This window comes from Bos indicus, chromosome 3 (genome assembly GCF_029378745.1).
Source record: "Bos indicus isolate NIAB-ARS_2022 breed Sahiwal x Tharparkar chromosome 3, NIAB-ARS_B.indTharparkar_mat_pri_1.0, whole genome shotgun sequence".
Classification (NCBI taxonomy): domain Eukaryota; kingdom Metazoa; phylum Chordata; class Mammalia; order Artiodactyla; family Bovidae; genus Bos; species Bos indicus.
The window spans coordinates 13,701,863-13,725,222 of record NC_091762.1 but is presented as its reverse complement, the minus strand read 5'-3'; the positions used below and the strand labels follow the sequence as shown (position 1 = coordinate 13,725,222).

General features: G+C 39.1%; 1 protein-coding gene across 3 annotated transcripts in view; it reads right to left on the bottom strand.

Moving 5' to 3' along the window:
• Positions 1–307: 307 nt before the first annotated feature.
• Positions 308–23,360, bottom strand: part of LOC109579169 (CD48 antigen-like) — a 49,323-nt gene continuing 26,270 nt past the window's right edge. For all 3 annotated transcript variants that reach the window (XM_070784330.1, XM_070784327.1, XM_070784320.1), the window contains one exon: positions 308–23,222. In XM_070784330.1, the coding sequence (XP_070640431.1) occupies positions 23,130–23,222 (93 nt within the window). In that variant the 3' untranslated portion in view covers positions 308–23,129. The remainder of the gene's footprint in view (positions 23,223–23,360) is intronic.

The following is a 23,360-nucleotide window of genomic DNA, read 5'->3' as shown; positions in this document are numbered from 1 at the left end:
GAATAGTAATGGTGAAAGTGGGCACCCTTGTCTTGTTCCTGACTTTAGAGGAAATGCTTTCAATTTTTCACCATTGAGGATAATGTTTGCTGTGGGTTTGTCATATATAGCTTTTATTATGTTGAGGTATGTTCCTTCTATTCCTGCTTTTTGGAGAGTTTTTATCATAAATGGGTGTTGAATTTTGTCAAAGGCTTTCTCTGCATCTATTGAGATAATCATATGGTTTTTATTTTTCAATTTGTTAATGTGGTGATTTGTGGATATTGAAGAATCCTTGCATCTCTGGGATAAAGCCAACTTGGTCATGGTGTATGATCTTTTTAATGTGTTGTTGGATTCTGATTGCTAGAATTTTGTTAAGGATTTTTGCATCTATGTTCATCAGTGATATTGGCCTGTAATTTTCTTTTTTTGTGGGGTCTTTGTCAGGTTTTGGTATTAGGGTGATGGTGGCCTCATAGAATGAGTTTGGAAGTTTACCTTCCTCTGCAATTTTCTGGAAGAGTTTGAGCGGATAGGTGTTAGTTCTTCTCTAAATTTTTGGTAGAATTCAGCTGTGAAGCCGTCTGGACCTGGGCTTTTGTTTGCTGGAAGATTTTTGATTACAGTTTCAATTTCCGTGCTTGTGATGGGTCTGTTAAGATTTTCTATTTCTTCCTGGTCGAGTTTTGGAAAGTTGTACTTTTCTAAGAATTTGTCCATTACTTCCAAGTTGTCCATTTTATTGGCATATAATTGTTGATAATAGTCTCTTATGATCCTTTGTATTTCTGTGTTGTCTGTTGTGATCTCTCCATTTTCGTTTCTAATTTTATTGATTTGATTTTTCTCCCTTTGTTTCCTGATGAGTCTGGCTAATGGTTTGTCAATTTTATTTATCCTTTCAAAGAACCAGCTTTTGGTTTTGTTGATTTTTGCTATGGCCTCTTTTGTTTCTTTTGCATTTATTTCTGCTCTAATTTTTAAGATTTCTTTCCTTCTACTGACCCTGGGGTTCTTCATTTCTTCCTTTTCTAGTTGCTTTAGGTGTAGAGTTAGGTTATTTATTTGACTTTTTTCTTGTTTCTTGAGGTGTGCCTCTATTGCTATGAACTTTCCCCTTAGGACTGCTTTTACCGTGTCCCACAGGTTTTGGGTTGTTGTGTTTTCATTTTCATTCGTTTCTATGCAAATTTTGATTTCTTTTTTGATTTCTTCTGTGATTTGTTGGTTATTCAGCAGTGTGTTGTTCATCCTCCATATGTTGGAATTTTTAATCGTTTTTCTCCTGTAATTGAGATCTAATCTTACTGCATTGTGGTCAGAAAAGATGCTTGGAATGATTTCTATTTTTTTGAATTTACCAAGGCTAGCTTTATGGCCCAGGATGTGATCTATCCTGGAGAAGGTTCCATGTGCGCTTGAGAAAAAGGTGAAATTCATTGTTTTGGGATGAAATGTCCTATAGATATCAATTAGGTCTAACTGGTCTATTGTATCATTTAAAGTTTGTGTTTCCTTGTTAATTTTCTGTTTAGTTGATCTAGCCATAGGTGTGAGTGGGGTATTAAAGTCTCCCACTATTATTGTGTTATTGTTAATTTCTCCTTTCATACTTGTTAGCATTTGTCTTACATACTGCGGTGCTCCCATGTTGGGTGCATATATATTTATAATTGTTATATCTTCTTCTTGGATTGATCCTTTGATCATTATGTAGTGACCTTCTTTGTCTCTTTTCACAGCCTTTGTTTTAAAGTCTATTTTATCTGATATGAGTATTGCTACTCCTGCTTTCTTTTGGTCCCTATTTGCATGGAAAATCTTTTTCCAGCCCTTCACTTTCAGACTGTATGTGTCCCCTGTTTTGACGTGGGTCTCTTATAGACAACATATATAGGGGTCTTGTTTTTGTATCCATTCAGCCAGTCTTTGTCTTTTGGTTGGGGCATTCAACCCATTTACGTTTAAGGTAATTACTGATAAGTATGATCCCGTTGCCATTTACTTTATTGTTTTGGGTTCGAGTTTATACACCGTTTTTGTGTTTCCTGTCTAGAGAATATCCTTTAGTATTTGTTGGAGAGCTGGTTTGGTGGTGCAGAATTCTCTCAGCTTTTGCTTGTCTGAAAAGCTTTTGATTTCTCCTTCATACTTGAATGAAATCCTTGTTGCGTACAATAATCTGGGCTGTAGGTTATTTTCTTTCATCATTTTAAGTATGTCTTGCCATTCCTTCCTGGCTTGAAGAGTTTCTATTGAAAGATCAGCTGTTATCCTTATGGGAATTGCCTTGTGTGTTATTTGTTGTTTTTCCCTTGCTGCTTTTAATATTTGTTCTTTGTGTTTGATCTTTGTTAATTTGATTAATATGTGTCTTGAGGTGTTTCGCCTTGGGTTTATCCTGTTTGGGACTCTCTGGGTTTCTTGGACTTGGGTGATTATTTCCTTCCCCATTTTAGGGAAGTTTTCAACTATTATCTCCTCAAGTATTTTCTCATGGTCTTTCTTTTTGTCTTCTTCTTCTGGAACCCCTATGATTTGAATGTTGTAGCGTTTAATATTGTCCTGGAGGTCTCTGAGATTGTCCTCATTTCTTCTAATTGGTTTTTCTTTTATCCTCCCTGATTCATTTATTTCTACCATTCTATCTTCTGATTCACTAATCCTATATTCTGCCTCTGTTATTCTACTATTTGTTGCCTCCAGAGTGTTTTTAATTTCATTTATTGCATTATTCATTATATATTGACTCTTTTTTATTTCTTCTAGGTCCTTGTTAAACCTTTCTTGCATCTTCTCAATCCTTGTCTCCAGGCTATTTATGTGTGATTCTATTTTAATTTCAAGATTTTGGATCAATTTCACTATCATTATTCGGAATTCTTTATCAGGTAGATTCCCTATCTCTTCCTCTTTTGTTTGGTTTGGTGGGCATTTATCCTGTTCCTTTATCTGCTGGGTATTCCTCTGTCTCTTCATCTTGTTTAAATTGCTGAGTTTGGGAGTCCTTTCTGTATTCTGGCAGTTTGTGGAGTTCTCTTTATTGTGGTGTTTCCTCGCTGTGTGTAGGTTTGTACAGGTGGCTTGTCAAGGTTTCCTGGTTAGGGAAGCTTGTGTCAGTGTTCTGGTGGGTGGAGCTGTATTTCTTCTCTTTGTTCAGTCGCGCTCCTTTCAAAGAGTTGGGGTGCTTTTCTGGGTGCCTGATGTCCTCTGCCGGCATTCAGAAGTAGTTTTGTGGAATTTACTCAACGTTTAAATGCTCTTTTGATGAATTTGTGGGATTTGTGGGGGAGAAAGTGTTCTCCCCGTCCTACTCCTCCGCCATCTTGGCTCCTCCGATTCAAAATCTTGAAACCAAAATGGAGTTACAGATAAATAGCCTGGAGACAAGGATTGAGCAGATGCAAGAAATGTTTAACAAGGACCTATAAGAAATAAAAAAGAGTAGATATATAATGAATATTGCAATAAATGAGACAAAAAAAACACTCTGGAAGGAGCCAACAGTAGAATAATGGAAGCAGAAGATAGGATAAGTGAGGTAGAAGGTAGAATGGTAGAAATAAATGAAGCAGAGAGGAAAAAAGAAAAAAAGAATTAAATGAGCACAACCTCAGAGACCTCTGGGACAATGTTAAATGCCCCAATATTCGAATCATGGAGAAGGCAATGGCACCCCACTCCAGAACTCTTGCCTGGAAAATCCCATGGATGGAGGAGCCTGGTAGGCTGCAGTCCATGGAGTCGCTAAGAGTCGGACACGACTGAGCGACTTCACTTTCACTTTTCACTTTCATGCATTGGAGAAGGAAATGGCACCCCAATCTAGTGTTCTTCCTTGGAGAATCCCAGTGGCAGGAGAGCCTGGTGGGCTGACGCCTATGGGGTCACACAGAGTCGGACACGATTAAAGTGACTTAGCAGCAGCAGCAGCAGCAGGAGCCCCAGAAGAAGAACAAAAAGGAAGGCCATGAGAAAATACTTGAAGAGATAATAGTTGAAAATTTCCATAAAATGGGGAAGGAAATAGCCACCCAAGTCCAAGAAACCCAGAGAGTCCCAAACAGGATAAACCCAAGGTGAAACACCCCAAAGACACATGTTAATCAAATGAACAAAGATCAAACACAAAGAACAAATATTAAAAGCAGCAAGGGAAAAACAACAAATAACACACAAGGGGATCCCCATAAGGATAACAGCTGATCTTTCAATAGAAACTCTTCAGGCCAGAAAGGAATGGCAGGACATACTTAAAATAATGAAAGAGAAAAACCTACAGCCCAGATTACTGTACCCAGCAAAGATCTCATTCAAATATGAAGGAGAAATCAAAAGCTTTACAGACAAGCAAAAGCTGAGAGAATTCAGCATCACCAAACCAGCTCTTCAACAAATACAAAAGGATCTTCTCTAGACAGGAAACACAGAAAGGGTGTAGAAACTCGAACCCCAAACAACAAAGTAAATGGCAATGGGATCATACTTATCAATAATTACCTTAAATGTAACTGGGTTGAATGCGCCAACCAAAAGGCAAAGACTGGCTGAATGGATACAAAAACAAGACCCCTATATATGTTGTCTACAAGAGACCCACCTCAAAACAAGGGACACATATAGACTGAAAGTGAAGGGTTGGAAAAAGATATTTCTTGCAAATGGATACCAAAAGAAAGCAGGAGTAGCAATAGTCATATTAGATAAAATAGACTTTAAAAGAAAGGCTGTGAAAAGAGACAAAGAAGGACACTACACAATGACCAAAGGATCAATCCAAGAAGAAGATATAACAATTATATATGCACCCAACATAGGAGCACCGCAACATGTAAGGCAAATGCTAACAAGTATGAAAGGGGAAATTAACAATAACACAAAAATAGTGGGAGACTTTAATACCCCACTCACACCTATGGATAGGTCAACTAAACAGAAAGTTAACAAGGAAACACAAACTTTAAATGATACAATGGACCAGTTAGACCTAATTGATATCTATAGGACATTTCATCCCAAAACAATGAATTTCACCTTTTTCTCAAGTGCACATGGAATCTCCAGGATAGATCACATCATGCGCCATAAATCTTGTCTTGGTAAATTAAAAAAAAATGAAATCATTCCAAGCATTTTTTCTGACCACAGTGAAGTAAAATTAGATGTCAATTACTGGGAAAAAAAAAAAAAAAAACTATAAAAAATGCCAACATATGAAGCCTGAACAACGTGCTTCTGAATAACCAAAAAATCACATAAGAAATCAAAATGTGCATAGAAATGAATGAAAATGAAAACACAACAACCCAAAACCTATGGGGCACTGTAAAAGCAGTGCTGGGGGAGGGTTCATAGCAATACAGGCTTACCTCAAGAAACAATAAAAAAGTAAAATAAATAACCTAACTCTACACCTAAAGCAACTAGAAAAGGAAGAAATGAAGAACCTCAGGGTTAGTAGAAGGAAAGAAATCTTAAAAATTAGGGGAGAAATAAGTGTAAAAGAAATAAAAGAGACCATATCAAAAATCAACAAAGCTAAAAGCTGGTTCTTTGAGGATATAAATAAAATTGACAAACCATTAGCCAGACTCATCAAGAAACAAAGGGAGAAGAATGAAATCAACAAAATTAGAAATAAAAATGGAGAAATCACAACAGACAACACAATACAAAGTATCATAAAAGACTACTCTCAGCAACTATATGCCAATAAAATGGACAACTTGCAAGAAATGGACAAATTCTTAGAAAAGTATAACTTTCCAAAACTGAACTAGGAAGAAATAGAAAATCTTAACAGACCCATCACAAGCACGGAAATTGTAACTGAAATCAGAAATCTTCCAGCAAACAAATGCCCGGGACCAGATGGCTTCAGAGCTGAATTCTACCGAAAATTTAGAGAACAGCTAACACCTATCCTACTCAAACTCTTCCAGAAATTGCAGAGGAAGGTAAACTTCCAAACTCATTCTATGAGGCCACCATCACCCTAATACCAAAACCAGATATGCCACAAAAAAAGAAAACTACAGGCTAATATCACTGATGAACATAGAAGCAAAAATCCTTAACAAAATTCTAGCAAACAGAACCCAACAACATATTAAAAAGATCATACATAGTGACCAAATGAGCTTTATCCCAGGGATGCAAGGATTCTTCCATATTCTCAAATCAATCAATGTGATATACCACATTAACAAATTGAAAGATAAAAACCATATGATTATCTCAATAGATGCAGAGAAAGCCTTTGACAAAATTCAACATCCATTTATGATAAAAACCCTCCAGAAAGCAGGCACAGAAGGAACATACCCAAACATAATAAAAGCAATATATGATAAACTCACAGCAAACATTATCCTCAATGGTGAAAAATTGAAAGCATTTTCCCTAAACTCAGGAACAAGACAAGGGTGCCCACTCTCACCACTACTATTCAACATAGTTTTGGAAGTTTTAGCCACAACAATCAGAGCAGAAAAAGAAATAAAAGGAATCCAGGTTGGAAAAGAAGAAGTAAAACTCTAACTGTTTGCATATGACATGATCCTCTACATAGAAAACCTTAAAGACGCCATCAGAAAATTACTAGAGCTAATCAATCCGGTCCCACCACTTCATGGGAAATAGATGGGGAAACAGTGGAAACAGTGTCAGACTTTATTTTTCTGGGCTCCAAAATCACTACAGATGGTGACTGCAGCCATGAAATTAAAAGACGCTTACTCCTTGGAAGGAAAGTTATGACCAACCTAGATAGCATATTGAAAAGCAGAGACATTACTTTGCCAACAAAGGTTCGTCTAGTCAAGGCTATGGTTTTTCCTGTGGTCATGTATGCATGTGAGAGTTGGACTGTGAAGAAGGCTGAGTGCCGAAGAATTGCTGCTTTTGCAGTGTGGTGTTGGAGAAGACTCTTGAGAGTCCCTTGGACTGCAAGGAGATCCAACCAGTCCATTCTGAAGGAGATCAGCCCTGGGATATCTTTGGAAGGACTGATGCTAAAGCTGAAACTCCAGTACTTTGGCCACCTCATGCGGGGAGTTGACTCATCGGAAAGGACTTTGATGCTGGGAGGGATTGGGGGCAGGAGGAGAAGGGGACAACAGAGGATGAGATGGCTGGATGGCATCACTGACTCGATGGACGTGAGTTTGAGTGAACTCCGGGAGTTTGTGATGGACAGGGAGGCCTGGTGTGCTGCGATTCATGGGGTCGCAAAGAGTCAGACACGACTGAGCGGCTGATCTGATCTGATCTGAATCAATGAATATAGTAAAGTGGCAAGATATAAAATTAACACACAGAAATCCCTCGCATTCCTATACACTGAGAAAGCAGAAAGAGAAATTAAGGAAACAATTTCATTCACCATTGCAAGGAAAAGAATAAAATACTTAGGCATATATCTACCTAAAGAAACAAAAGACCTATACACGTGTCTTTCCATTCTGGTTTCCTCCGTGTGTATGCCCAGCAGTGGCATTGCTGGGTCATATGGTAGTTCTATTTCCAGTTTTTTAAGGAATCTCCACACTGTTCTCCATAGTGGCTGTACTAGTTTGCATTACCACCAACAGTGGAAGAGGGTTCCCTTTTCTCCACACCCTCTCCAGCATTTATTGCTTGTAGACTTTTGGATAGCAACCATTCTGACTGGAGTGAAATGGTACCTCATTGTGGTTTTGATTTGCATTTCTCTGATAATGAGTGATGTTGAGCATCTTTTCCTGTGTTTGTTAGCCATCTGTATGTCTTCTCTGGAGAAATGTCTGTTTAGTTCTTTGGCCCATTTTTTTATTGGGTCGTTTATTTTTCTGGAATTGAGCTGTAGGAGTTGCTTGTATATTTTTGAGATTAATTCTTTGTCAGTTGCTTCATTTGCTATTGTTTTTTCCCATCTGAAGGCTGTCTTCACCTTACTTACAGTTTCCTTTGTTGTGCAAAAGCTTTTAAGTTTTATTAGGTCCCATTTGTTTATTTTTGCTTTTATTTCCATTACTTTGGGAGGTGGATCATAGAGGATCCTGCTGTGATTTATGTCGGAGAGTGTTTTGCCTATGTTCTCCTCTAGCTGAGTGCCGAAGAATTGATGCTTTTGAACTGTGGTGTTGGAGAAGACTATTGAGAGTCCCTTGGACTGCAAGGAGATCCAACCAGTCCATTCTAAAGAGATCAGTCCTGGGTGTTCTTCAGAAGGAATGATGCTAAAGCTGAAACTCCAGTACTTTGGCCACCTCATGAGAAGAGTTGACTCATTGGAAAAGACTCTGATGCTGGGAGGGATTGGGGGCAGGAGGAGAAGGGGATGATAGAGGATGAGATGGCTGGATGGCATCACTGACCTGATGGACGTGAGTTTGAGTGAACTCCGGGAGTTGGTAATGGACAGGGAGGCCTGGCATGCTGCTATTCATGGGGTCGCAAATAGTCGGACAGGACTGAGCGACTGAACTGAACTGAACGCGTATATATGGAATTTAGAAAGATGGTAATGATAACCTTATATGTGCGACAGCAAAAGAGACACAGATGTATAGAACAGTCTTTTGGACCCTGTGGGAGAAGGCGAAGATGGGATGATTTAAGAGAATAGCATTGAAACATGCATATTATCATATGTGAAACAGATCGCCAGTCCAGGTTTGATGCATTAGACAGGATCCTCAGGGCTGGTGCACTGAGATGACCCAGAGGGATGGGATAGGGTCTGAGGTGGAAGGAGGGTCCAGGGTGGGGAACACATGTACACCCATGGCTGATTCACGTCAATGTATGGCAAAAACCACTACAATATTGTAAAGTGATTAGCCTCCAATTAAAATAAATAAATTAAAAAAATACTGCCAGAACAGTTGTACATCTACATACAAAAAAATAATCTGGACACAAAATTTACATCCTTCACAAAGCTTAATTCAAAATGGACCATAAACCTATACATAAAATACAGCACTTTAAAACTTCTGGATGACCTAAAGGGGTGGGATGGGAGAGTTGGAGGAAGGCTCAAGAGGGAGGGAATATATGTATACTTATAGCTAATTCATTGGAAAAGACCCTGATGCTGGGAAAGATTGAGGGCAGGAGGAGAAGGGTGCGATAGTGGATGAGATGGTTAGATAGCATTGCTGACTCAATAGACACAAATTTGAGCAAAGTCCAGGAGATAGTGGAGGACAGGGAGGCCTGGCATGATGTAGTGCATGGGATTGCAAAGAGTCAGACATGACTGAGCTCTGAACAACAACATAGCTGATTCACGTTGTTGTACAGCAGGTACTAACACAGCGTTGTAAAGTAATTCTTTTTCATTAAAAAAAAATATGATACTTCCAGAGGATATAATGGGAGAAAACCTTGGGTATGGTGATGACTTTTAAATACATAAAGACATAATTCACGAAAGAAATCATTGATGTGTTGGACTTTATTAAAATTAAAAAGATTGACTCTGTGAAAGACAATGACAAAAGAATGAGAAGTCGAATTATATCCTGGGAGAAATACAAAAAACACATTGAACAAAGGACTTTTATCCAAAATATACAAGAAACTCTAAAAACTCAAGAATAAGAAAACAAATGACACAATAAAAAAATAGGCCAAAGACTCCAACAGACACCTCACCAAAGACTATAAACAGATGACAAATAAACACATGAAAAAAAAATGCTTCACATGATGTGTCCTCAGGGAAATGTAAATCAAAACAATGACATCACTATGCACCAATCAGAATGGCCAAACCCAGAATACTAACAATAAGATGAGATACAACAGGAAGTTGCTGCTGGTGAGTATGCAAAATGGCACAGCAAACTTCGAAGGCCATATGGTAATTTCCTAAAGAACCAAACATACTCTTTCCAAACTACCTGGCAGTTGTATTTCTTAATATTTACTCAAAAGAGTTGAAAACTTCTGTGCAGGTCCACACAAAAACCTGCACGCTGATGTTTATAGAAGCTTTATTCCAAAGACTATACATTCATTTCAAGTGTATAATTGTAATGAAATTTGTATAAATATTTATACAATTGAGCTTTAATCAGTTAGATTTTAGGAAACTATAAAATTATTTTAAAAATATAGTTGGCTTGATTTTCAAACCTGCACATCAATAACATTAAGATATTGATATATTTGAAATATTTATAACAAAAAAACTCTGAGATCATTAGCCTTAAATTCTCTTATAAATCTTATACACTTTGTGACTAAAAAATACATAAATAAAATCTCAACAACCAAGAATCATTAATTATTTGCTAATACAACACACTTTTCCTCTTTTGGCATTAGGACAAACAAATTTTTAAAAGTGAGTCTTTTCCTGATAAGAATAATCCATGGTAATCAATAATCCAGTTTGATTATATAAAATTTGAAAAACATTGAAAAATTATACAGAAGAATAAAAATCACTTGTTATCACATCACAAAGCTAGCTATCAAAATATTCTATTTTTCCAGTCCTATTGAGATATTATTGATTTATAGGACTTGTAAGCTAGTGTTTAAGGTGATTATGAAACATATAATATTGTGAAATAATTAGTACAGTGAGGTTATTTAAACTTTCATCCCCACATAATTAGTATTTTTTTTTTTTTTGGTAATAAGAATTAAAATATATCCTCTTAACAACTTGCAAGTATATATAAAGCCTTTCCTTCTCCAGGTTCTTTACTGTCTGAGCCACCAGGGAAGTCCCAAGAATACTGGAAAGAGTAGCCATTCCCTTTTCCAGGGGATCTTTCCAACCCAGGGATTGAACATGGATCTTCCCACACTATAGGCAATTTCTTTACCATCTTTGCCACCAGGGAGACCCATGTATAATACAGTATTGTTAATTATTGTCGCCATGCTGTACATTAGATCCAAAGAGCTTATTCATTTTGTAAGTGGAAATTTGTACATTTTGACCAACATCTCCCAATCTCCTCCATCCTGACTCCTGGTAAGCATCATTCTACCATGTTTCTATGAGTTTGGCTTTTTAAAATTTCACATATAAGCAAGAACATATAGTATCCATTTTTCTCTGCCTGACTCACTAGTATAATGCCCTCAAGGTCCATTTATCTTGTTACAAATAGCAGGATTTTCTTATTTATGGCTGAACAACTTTTCCTTATGTATACTACATTTTTCTTCATCCATTGTTCTGTTGATGGACATTTAGGTTTCCTTCTTGTGGTTACTGCAAATAATGCTGCAATGAACATGGGAGGTGGATATCTCCTCCAGATAGTGCTACCATTTCCTTTGGATACATACCCAGAAATGCGTTTGATAGATCATGTGATAGTTTTATGTCTTCTCTGGTGGTGCTAGTGGTAAAGAACCCGCTTGCCAGCACAGGAGACGTAAGAGACACAGATTCGATCCCTGGGTTGGGAAGATCCCCTGGAGAAGGGCATGGCATCCCACTCCAGTATGCTTGTCTGGAGAATCCAATGGACAGAGGAACCTGAAGGGCTACAGTCCATAGCGTTGCAAAGAGTCAGACACAACCAAAGCAGCTTAGCACATGGTCGTTTTATTTATTTGTTTATTTATTTATTTTTTTGAGGAGCAGTCATAGTTTTTCATGGTGGCTGTACCGATGTACTTTTACACACTCTACATAATGGTTCCTTTTTTTCCCCATAGCTATAAACTCAATAGTTGTTGTCTCTTGTCTTTTTGATAATAGCCATTCTAACAGGTGTGAGGGTCACATGCATGTCTTCTTTGTAAAAATGTTTATTCAGATATTCAATTATTTTTAATTGTATTGTTAGCTTTTTTGCCAATGAGTTGTATGAGTTATACATAGAGGTTGTGTATTAACCCTTTATCAGATATATGTTTAAAATTTTTTTTAAACAATACCATTCAGTAGGTTAGGTTTTCATTTTGCTGGTGATCTCCTTTGCTGTGCACAAGCTTTTAGGTATTATGTGGTCCCACTTATTTATTTTTTCTTTTATTGCTTTTGCTTTTAGCATCAGATTAAAGAAATCGTCACCAAGACCCATGTCAATGGGATTACTGCTTATGTTCTCTTCTAGAAATTTTATGGTTTCAGGCCTGATGTTTAAGTCTTTAACCCATTTTGAGTCAATTTTTGTGTATGGTATGAAATAAAGGTCATTTCACATGTGGCTGTGCAGTTTTCCCAACATCATTTATGGAAGAGACTGTCATTTTCCCACTATATATTCTTGGGTCCCTTGTTAATAATTAATTAACTGTATGTGTATGCATTTATTTTTTGGCTCTCAGTTCTGATTATTGATCTGTGTCTGTCTTTATGTTAACATCATACTGTTTTAGTTCCTATAGCTTTGTAATACATTATGAAATCAGGCAGTGTGGTGTCTCCTGGTTTGTCCTTCTTTCTCAACACTGCTTTTGATCTTTGAGTGTGTGTGTTTCCATAAATTTTAGTATTATCTGCTCTATTTATTTGAAAAAAATCACAGGAATTTTGGTCGGGATTGCATTGAATTTATAGATTGCTTTGGGTAGTGTAGACAATTTAACAATATTGATTCATCCAATATATGAGCCCTGAAAAAATTTTCATTTATTTGTGTCTTCTTCAATGTCTTTCATTAATATCTTATAGTTTGCAATATACAGGTCTTTCACCTCTTTGGTTAAATTTATCCTTAGGTGTTTTATTCTTCTTGACGCAGTTATGTGTGTGTGTGTGTTGGTCGCTCAGATGTGTCCAACTCTTTGCGACCCCATAGACTGTAGCTCGTCAGGCTCCTTGGTCCAAGTGATTCACCAGGTGAGAATACTGGAGTGGGTTGCCACTTCCTTCTCCAGATGCAGTTATATGTGGGATTATTTTCTTAATTTCTCTTTTTGGTAAGTGTTATTAATGTATACAAATACAGCATTTTTGTGTATTGATTTTTAATTCTGCAACTTTACTGAATTTGTTTATCATTTCTAACAGTTTCTTGATGGAGTCATTAGAGTTTCCTATATATAATATTTTGTCATCTGCAAATAGTCATATATATATATGGCCTTTATTATGTTGATATACATTCCATCTATATTTAATTTGCTGAGAGTTTAAAAAATCATAAATGAATATTAGCTTTTACCAGAAGCTTCGATGTATCTACTGAGATGATCCTGTAAATATTATTCTTCAATTTTGGTGAAGTGGTATATTTGATTTGCGAATATTGAACCATCCTTGAAATCTTCGGATAAATTCTACTTGATAAAATCTACTTTTAATGTATTGCTGAATTCAGTTTGCTAATATTTTGTTGAGGATTTTTGCATCTATGTTCATCAGTGATATTGACTCGCAATTTTCTTTTTCTGTAATATCTTTGTCTGGTTTTGTTGTCAGGGTGCTGCTTACCCTGTAGAATGAGTTCAGAAGCTTTTCTCCCTCTTTGATTTTTTGGAATAATTTGAGAAGGATAGTTGTTAACTCATCTTTAAATGTTTGGTAGAAGTCACTTGTGAAGCTGTTTGGTCTTGGACTTTTGCTTTTGGGGAGTTTTGTTTTATTACTGGTGTTTGCTCTGTTCATACTTAACATTTCTTCCTGATACAGTCTTGGGAGATTGTACATTTGTAAGAATTTGTTCATTTCTTCTAGACTGTCCATTCTATTAGTGTAAAGTTGTTTGCATTACACTCTTTTGAGCCTTGCTATTTCTGTGGTGTCAGTTGTAACTTCTTTTTCATTTCTTATTGTATCATTTGTGCCTACATTCTTTTCTTGATGAGTCTGGCTAAAATTTACCTATTCTGTTTGTCTTTTTAAAGAACAGCTCTTATTTCATTGATCTTTTATATTGTCTTTTTAGTCTCTATTTTCTGCTCTGCTCTTTATTATTCTTTCATTCTAACTTTGGGTTTTGTATGCTCTTTTTTTTTTTTTTTTTAGTTTCTTCAGGTATAAAGTTAGGTTGTTTATTTGAACTTTTCCTTGTTTCCTGTAGTAGGCTTGTATTGTTATAAACTTCCTTCTTAGAACTGGTTTTGCTGCACCCCATAAATTATGAGTCATTGTATTTTCACTTGTCTCCAAGTAGTTTTTGATTTCTTTTTAAATTTCTTCAGTGACTCTTGTTGATTAGTAGCATGTTGTATAGTCTCCACATATTTGTGTGTGTGTGTTTTATTTTATTTTTTAACTTTACAATATTGTATTGATTTTGCCGTATATCAACATGAATCCGCCACAGGTATACACGTGTTCCCCATCCTGAACCCTCCTCCCTCCTCCCTCCCCGTACCACCCCTCTGGATCGTCCCAGTGCACCAGCCCCAAGCATCCAGTATCGTGCATCTTTGCACGAAATGCATGAAATGTTCCCTTGGTATCTCTGATTTTCTTGAAGAGATCTCTAGTCTTCCCCATTCTATTGTTCTCCTCTATTTCTTTGCACTGATCATGGAGGAAGGCTTTCTTGTCTTTCCTTGCTATTCTTTGGAACTCGGCATTCAAATGGGTATATCTTTCCTTTTCTCCTTTGCTTTTGGCTTCTCTTATTTTCACGGCATTTTATAAGGCCTCCCCAGACAGCCATTTTGCTTTCTTGCGTTTCTTTTTCTTGGAGATGGTCTTGATCCCTGTCCTCTGTACAATGTCATGAAGCTCTGTCCATAGTTCATCAGGTACTCTGTCTATCAGATCTAGTCCCTTAAATCTATTTCTCACTTCCAGTGTATAATCATAAAGAATTTGATTTAGGTCATACCTGAATGGCCTAGTGGCTTCTCCTACTTTCTTCAATTTAAGTCTGAATTTGGCAATAAGGAGTTCATGATCTGAGCCACAGTCAGCTCCTGGTCTTGTTTTTGCTGACTGTATAGAGCTTCTCCATCTTTGGCTGCAAAGAATATAATCAATCTGATTTTGGTGTTGACCGTCTGGTGATGTCCATGTGTAGAGTCATCTCTTGTGTTATTGGAAGAGGGTGTATGCTATGACCAGTGCATTCTCTTGACAGAACTCTATTAGCCTTTGCCCTCCTTCATTCTGTACTCCAAGGCCAAATTTTCCTGTTACTCCAGGTGTTTCTTGAATTCCCACTTTTGCATTCCAGTCCCCTATAATGAAAAGGACATCTTTTTTGGGTGTTAATTATAGAAGGTCTTGTAGGTCTTCATAGAACCGTTCAGCTTCAGCTTCTTCAGCATTATTGGTAGGGGCATAGACTCGGATTACTGTGATATTGAATGGCTTGCCTTGGAAACAAACAGAAACCATTCTGTCATTTTGGAGGTTGCCTTGAAGTACTGCATTTTGGACTCTTTTGTTGACTGTGATGGCTACTCCGCTTTTCTAAGGGATTCTTGCCCACAGTAGTAGATATAATGGTCATCTGAGTTAAATTCACCCATTCCAGTCCATTTTAGTTCACTAGTTCCTAAAATGCCGATGTTTACTCTTGCCATCTACTGTTTGATCACTTCCAATTTGCCTTGATTCATGGACCTAACATCCCAGGTTCCCATGCAATATTGTTATTTACAGCATCAGACTTTACTTCCATCACCAGTCACATCCACAACTGGGTGTTGTTTTTGCTTTGGCTCTGTCTCTTCATTCTTTCTGGAGTTACTTCTCCACTGATCTCCAGTAGCATACTGGGCACCTACCTACCTAGGCAGTTCACCTTTCAGTGTCCTATCTTTTTGCCTTTTCATACTGTTCATGGGGTTCTCAAGGCAGTAATACTGAAGTGGTTTGCCATTACCTTCTCCAGTGGACCACATTTTGTCAGAACTCTCCGCCATGACCCGTCCATTTTGGGTGGCCCTACACCACATGGCTCATAGTTTCATTGAATTAGACAAGGCTGTGGTCCATGGCTTAGATCAGATGGGTTAGTTTTCTGTGATTGTGATTTTCAGCCTATCTGCCCTCTGATGGAGAAGGGTAAGAGGCTTATGAAGGCTTCCTGATGGGACAGACTGACTGAGGGGGATACTGGGTCTTGTTCTGATGGGCGCAGCCATGCTCAGTAAATCTTTAATCAAATTTTCTGTTGATGGGTGGAGCTGTCTTCCCTCCCTGCTGTCTACCTGGGGCCAAACTATGGTGGGGTATATCCTCTTGGCCACCGCCCCTGACCTCGGACATGGAGTAGCTCCTCTTGGCTGCCGCCCCTGAAATTGGGTGAGGGGTAGCTCCTCTTGGCCACAATTCTTCTCGGTCCATTGCAGCTGGTGCGCTTCTGTGTGGTCTGTTGCAGCCAAGATAATCACGATGGTGTGATCACTCACCTAGAGACAGACATCCTGGAATGTGAAGTCAAGTGGACCTTAGAAAGCATTACTATGAACAAAGCTAGTGGAGGTGATGGAATTCCAGTTGAGCTATTTCAAATCCTAAAAGATGATCCTGTGAACGTGCTGCACTCAACATGCCAGCAAATTTGGAAAACTCAGCAGTGGCCACAGGACTGGAAAATTTCAGTTTTCATTCCAATCCCAAAGAAAGGCAATGCCAAAGAATGCTCAAACTACCACTCAATTGCACTCATCTCTCATGCTAGTACAGTAATGCTCAAAATTCTCCAAGCCAGGCTTCAGCAATATGTGAACCGTGAACTTCCTGATATTCAAGCTGGTTTTAGAAAAGGCAGAGGAACCAGAGATCAAATTGCCAACATCCGCTGGATCATCGAAAAAGCAAGAGAGTTCCAGAAAAACATCTATTTCTGCTTTATTGACTATGCCAAAGCCTTTGATTGTGTGGATCACAAGAAACTGGAAAATTCTGAAAGAGATGGGAATACCATACCACCTGACTTGCCTCTTGAGAAATTTGTATGCAGGTCGGGAAGCAACAGTTAGAACTGGACATGGAACAACAGACTGGTTCCAAATAGGAAAAGGAGTACATCAAGGCTGTATATTGTCATCCTGCTTATTTAACTTCTATGCAGAATACATCATGAGAAACGCTGGGCTGGAAGAAGCACAAGCTGGAACCAAGATTGCTGGGAGAAATATCAATAACCTCAGATATGCAGATGACACCACCCTTATGGCAGAAAGTGAAGAGGAACTCAAAAGCCTCTTGATGAAAGTGAAAGTGGAGAGTTAGAAAGTTGGCTTAAAGCTCAACATTCAGAAAATGAAGATCATGACATCTGGTCCCATCACTTCATGGGAAATATATGGGGAAACAGTGGAAATAGTGGCAGACTTGATTTTTTTTTTTGGCTCCCAAATCACTGCAGATGGTGACTGCAGCCATGAAATTAAAAGACGCTTACTCCTTGGAAGGAAAGTGATGACCAGCTTAGATAGCATATTGAAAAGTAGAGACATTACTTTGCCAACAAAGGTCCATCTAATCAAGGCTATGGTTTTTCCAGTGGTCATGTATGGATGTGAGAATTGGACTGTGAAGAAAGCTGAGCACCGAAGAATTGATGCTTTTGCAGTGTGGTGTTGGAGAAGACTCTTGAGAGTCCCTTGGACTGCAAGGAGATCCAACCAGTCCATTCTAAAGAAGATCAGTCCTGGGTGTTCTTCAAAAGGACTGATACTAAAGCTGAAATTCCAATACTTTGGCCACCTGATGGGAAGAATTGACTCATTGGAAAAGACTCTGATGCTGGGAGGGATTGGGGGCAGGAGGAGAAGGGGATGACAGAGGATGAGATGGCTGGATGGCATCACCGACTCGATGGACATGAGTTTGAGTGAACTCCTGGAGTAGGTGATGGACAGGGAGGCCTGGCGTGCTGTGATTCATGGGGTCGCAAAGAGTCGGACGCGACTGAGTGACTGAACTGAACTGAACTCCTTGGAAGGAAAGTTATGACCAACCCAGACAGCATAGTAAAAAGCAGAGACATTACTTTGCCAACAAATGTTCATCTAGTCAAAGCCACGGTTTTTGCAGTTGTCATGTATTGTTGTGAGAGTTGGACTCTAAAGAAAGCTGAGCGCTGAAGAATTGATGCTTTTGAACTGTGGTGTTGGAGAAGACTCTTGAGAGTCCATCGGACTGCAAGGAGATCCAGCCAGTTCATCCTAAAGGAAGTCAGTCCTGAATGTTCATTGGAAGGACTGATGTTGAAGCTGAAACTCCAATACTTTGGCCTTCTGATGCGAAGAGATGACTAATTGAAAAGACACTGATACCGGAAAAGATTGAAGGCAAGAGGAGAAGGGGACAACAGAGGATGAGAAGGTTGGATGGCATCACTGACTCAATGGACATGAGTTTGAGTAAACTCCAGGAGTTGGTGATGGACAGGGAGGTTGGAGTGCTGCAGTCCATGGGGTCACAGAGAGTTGGACATGACTGAGTGACTTAACTGAACTGAACTAACTTCTTATTGTGAATATAGATAATTTTTTTTTACTACTTTTCTCTTTTAACCTTCTTCATAGCTTTGTGTCTGGACGATTTCCTATCTTTTCTATATATCTGCCTTTGCTCATTAGCTTTTTCCTTTCGTAGTTTTTATATTTGTAGTTGTGGTCTTTTCTTATTTTACTTAAAGAGGGTCCTTTAACATTTGTTGTAAAGCTGGTTTGTTGGTGCTGAACTCTTTTAGAACTTGCTTGCTTATAAAACTTTTGATTTCTCCATCAAATCTGAGCGAGAGCCTTGCCAGGTAATGTGTTCTTGGTTTTAGGCTTTCCCCTTTCATCACTTTATCATGCCACACCCTCTGACTGACAATTTCTCCTGAAAAATCAGCTGATGGTCTTATGTGATTTCCTCTGCATGTAACTTGTTGCCTTTTCCTTTTTGCTTTTAATAGTCCCTCTTTATCTTTAATTTTCCCTGTTTTAATTACAGTATGTCTCAGTGTAATTCTCTTTGGTTTATCATCCTTGGTACTCTGTTCTTTCTAGAACTGAATGCATGACCTTTTTCAGATTATGGAACTTTTCAGCTACTATGTCTTCAAATATATTCTATAACCCTTTCTCTTTCTTTTACTCTTTTGGGACCCCCTGTAATGTGAATCCTAGTATGCTTGATGTTGTCTCAGAAGTCTCTTAAATGGTCTCTAATTTAAATATTTTTCTTTTGTCTATTAAGCTTGAGTGATTTCCATTCTTCTCTTTTCCAGTTTGCTGATTTTTTTTTTTTTTTGTAGCATCTAATCTATTATTGACTCCTTATAGTGTAATTCTTAGTTCAGTTATTATGTTTTTCAGTTCTGTTTGGTTCTTTTTTTAAAAAAAATTATTTGGTCAACATCTCACTGTGTTCATGCATTTTTTCTTCTGAACTAAAAATTACACTATAAAGAATCAACAATAGATTAGAACATTTAATGTTCATAGACTCTGTTCAGTTTAAATATATAAAGATGTGCTTTACTATTTTTATTCCTAAGTAGTATCCCTTCATGTAGATAGATTATAATTTATTTAGTCAATATAATATAGTGGTCAAGATCAGGGACCTTAGAATCTGACTCCAACATTTAAATCATAGTTTTGCCCACTTAATAGCTATGTGACCTGGGGAAAGTTTATTAACTTATCAGTGTTGTAATTTCCTGGGAATAATAATGATATTTGTATATTAGCATTTGCAGGTTACTTTTTGAAACTTGATTTGCACATTTGTTTTAGAGGAAAGCCTAGATTAAGTACATATTGCCTCAATCTTATGATGAGTGCTATAGATAAAACAGAGCAGGGAGGAGTGAGGAGGTGCCAGAAGGGTGTGGTATTAAAAAGGGGGTGAGGAAGACAAAATTTGTGCAAAGACCTGAAGAAGGTAAGGGAATGAGACATATAGATGCTGGAATAAGAGAATTCTAGGCAGAAATAAAGACTCTGAGGCAGGAGCATGACTGTTGTGTTAAAGGTATAGCAAAAAGCCCAATGTCCTAGAGGGGATTAAGGAAAGAAGGGCGTGTGGGAGATGGGGTCAGGTGGTGTAGGGCTTGCGGGAAAAGTGGGAGTGAAAGAAGAATACTCAGCTCAGGAGTAATGAAATGAAGCATGTTTGAAGGGATCACTCTTGATGGTATCTTGTGAATAATCTTTAAGGGACTGGGAACAGAAACAGAGAGACTCTGAGACTATTGCAGTAGTGCAGATGAGAGATGATTGTCATATTGGATCAAGTAGGTAGTGACAGGTAGTTATGTGTATGTGTTTATATATATAAAATGAAAAGATAATCAGTATTTGCTGAGAGTTTGGGGTATAAAAAAAGAATGAAGTCAAGGGTGACACCAAGGTTGGGTACCCAGAACAAAAGGGAGAAAGATAACATTTACTGAATGGATGCATATGGAAAGTATGTTTAGCAAGTTCAAATTTAAACATTTTACACATCCAAATGAAGATGTCATGTAAGCAGTAGATATTTTAGGTAGACAATGTGGTTAAAAGAATAAGAGAATGGAATACAAGAAACTTAATGAGGATTATCTCAAAGGGACATGGTGATTGGTTGGTTGTCTGGGATGAGGGAGACAGAGTCAAAATGAATGAAATTATGATTCCCTGTGACCCAAATAATTTACACTCAGGACACTTTGTGGAAGTACTTAATATCTTTGGATTATATGTCTTCATTTGTATGATAGAGATCTTTGCTCACAGAATTGTTAAAGGCATAAATGAGAGACTTACAGAAAGTTTATCGAATGTTGAATGATTTTATGAATAACATTGCAAAAGGGAAGCTGGTTTGAAGATGAGGTGATGACATCCACACATACCTTACAAGGAAAGACAGAGACCCAAGGGGAAGAAACATCTTCCCTTAAAATGTCTCATCTGCATCAGAAATCAAGGTCTCTCATTCTATGTTTCCCATCCACCAAGGCCACATTGGCCACTTCAGGAGTAATTCCTTTTTAACCACCAGCCGCTCCATATCAATGAGGATACTAAAGCACCTCAGTCAGAGTCTGGGATCCTTGGGAGAGAAAAAGCTGGAGGATATTCCCACCTGAATACTTGAGAATTCCAAGGTCTTCAGTGACTAATGTGAAGGGGTAAGCTATGAACTTTGTTAGATTCAGGTTTTGCGGTACCACCAACTAGTTTGAGATACTGGTTTTCTGTTCTGCAAAATGGGAATAATAATATCAACCTTAGAGTGTCATTGTTAGAATTAGAAGAATAATATTTCTAAAATGCATGGAACAAACCCTGGTTCATTACAGGTTCAGAAAAAACCAGGCCCCTTCATTTTATTTTTTTCTAAGTTTGGTGGGGGTGGGAATGGCTACCAGATGGTCCCATCTTACAATGCTCTTGGGCTTATGGGCACTGATGCCCAACCATGATCAGTTACCTGAGAAGTTCATGAGGAGATGGAGCCTATCTTTCCTTCAGTTTTCTGCTCCACCTGAAGGACAGGAGATCAGAAGTGGTGTCCTATTACAGATCCCCTGCCTCCTCCCTCACCTGTTCACCATCCAGCAGGCTCTTAGTATTGCTTCACAATGCTCAAGCCCTGAGCAGGGACGATGTTTAGACAGTCTGAAGGCAGATATGAGGCAGCTGAACTGAGGTGAGCACGGAGGAGAACCAAGTGACCCAGGAATCTGGGTCAGTTTAGAAATCACAGCAACTCACACTACTAGATTGAGCCCACTTCTGACCCAAGAGCTGGGACCCAAGGCAGGAAGCAGGGACTTCCAAGAGGTGAGGACCTCCAGAGAAAGGAGAAGCTCCACCACACCACAGTGCAGCTGAAACAGGTCTTCGGGTAGTATGAGGCTGTCGGTGGAGTGGGGATGTCCCCACCTCAAACCTCTGGGACAGGTGGGGTTGCTGGAGGTCATCATGTCCATCTTTAATTCCCTTTTAGACTCACTACCAGAAAAATCTTCAGCAACCTCTTCTTTGTGTCTCAGTCTGCTGAGTCCCCCTGGGAGTTCGGAAGAATGGTTGCTCAAATCTTTCACAGACAGAGGGGCTTGTCCTTGTCTCCTTGGCACTGGTTTCCTGTGGCCCCAACACCCTTGAGGAAGCCCTAGGTGAGTCTAGCAGGGAAGACTCATGACCAATCTCATGGCAGACTGTGACAGAGCCTCAGTTATGTGTTTGAAAAGATCAGTATAGGAGAGACCATGTCTAAACCTCTGTGAACCAGACAGGCTTCATGGAACATGTGGTTAGGAAGAGGGCTTTGGGCAGGATGGTAGGGTTCCAGTAGTCAGGGGTGGGAGCAAGGAGCAGGGAAAGGGAACTATAATTCCCGACAGAGGGATGTGAGTGAGCCAAAAAGAGGCTGACCTAGAGACTGAGGCCAGCAGGACTCTTCAATAGAAGCAACTGGAGAGGTCTAGTTCAGATCTTCCCACAAAATTCACTCTTCCTATCCCCTGGAAGCCTCATCAAGGATGGTCGGCGGATACTGACATCCATCTTCATGACCAAGTACTCTTATTCCAGAAAGGGACAGGCTAGAGCTGTTTTTCTAAGAATGCAACTCCTGACTTTGAGGTTCTAGGATTATTTTCTGAGAAAAATAAGTCTTGGAAGGGGGTGAAGTGGCACAGATTCCTCTTTCAACTTTAAAGGAAGCTGGGTTTGGGGCCCTTGGGCAGAGTTGAGGCCGAAGTCCAGGTTAACACAAGTAGCCAAGAATAAGATATATAATGTACAGTAGACACTCTTCCCAAGACTTCGCCCTGTGTGAGGCACAAAGAAAGCCTCAGGCCAGTCCTCTGTGGGCTCCTGCCTATATGTGTTGCCTCCATGGACCCCCAGCTCAGCATCCAACACCAAAGTCTTAACTCCTTCCTCTGTGGCATGGACCATCTCCACACAGTCTCCATGCCTGGAGTCATGTTCTCAGAAAGACATACACCAACCACACATCAGAGGCTATGGGGATTAACACAGTCAGGAAGGTCCTTTTTGGGAAGCTTCAGGAGGAGAGGGGTCAGAAGTTGAGTCAATGGCAGAGGAGGAGTGCTTGCTCTGCAGCTGTGAGGATCCTTAGTGGGAGGACAGCTTGGAGAGGCATCAGAGGAAGTGGTAGGACCACATAGGCCCAGGGAATGGTGGCCAGGAGGATCAGAGTACAGCAAACCAAAGGCAGCTGGAACTGGACCAGAGGTGAGAGGCAGGTGTCTGCAGGGATCAAGCTCCTGGTGGAGTTGTCCTGGGAATGTCAGTTCTTCTGTTTCCTCCAATTAAATTATCTGCACGGCATGACCTGGCTTACAGACTTCACTGTAGATAGTAATGAGAGGTACCCTTTCTTTCAGATGCTGTTCTCTGATAACCTGGGAATGCAAGACAAAAGGTTCCTGAAACAGCTGAGGGATAGAGGAGCCCTAGAAGGATCAGAAAAGAACCAGTGGATGACATGCAATACTTATGAATTCCCCTAAGTGCCCAGCATTATATTGGTCCCAAGCGCA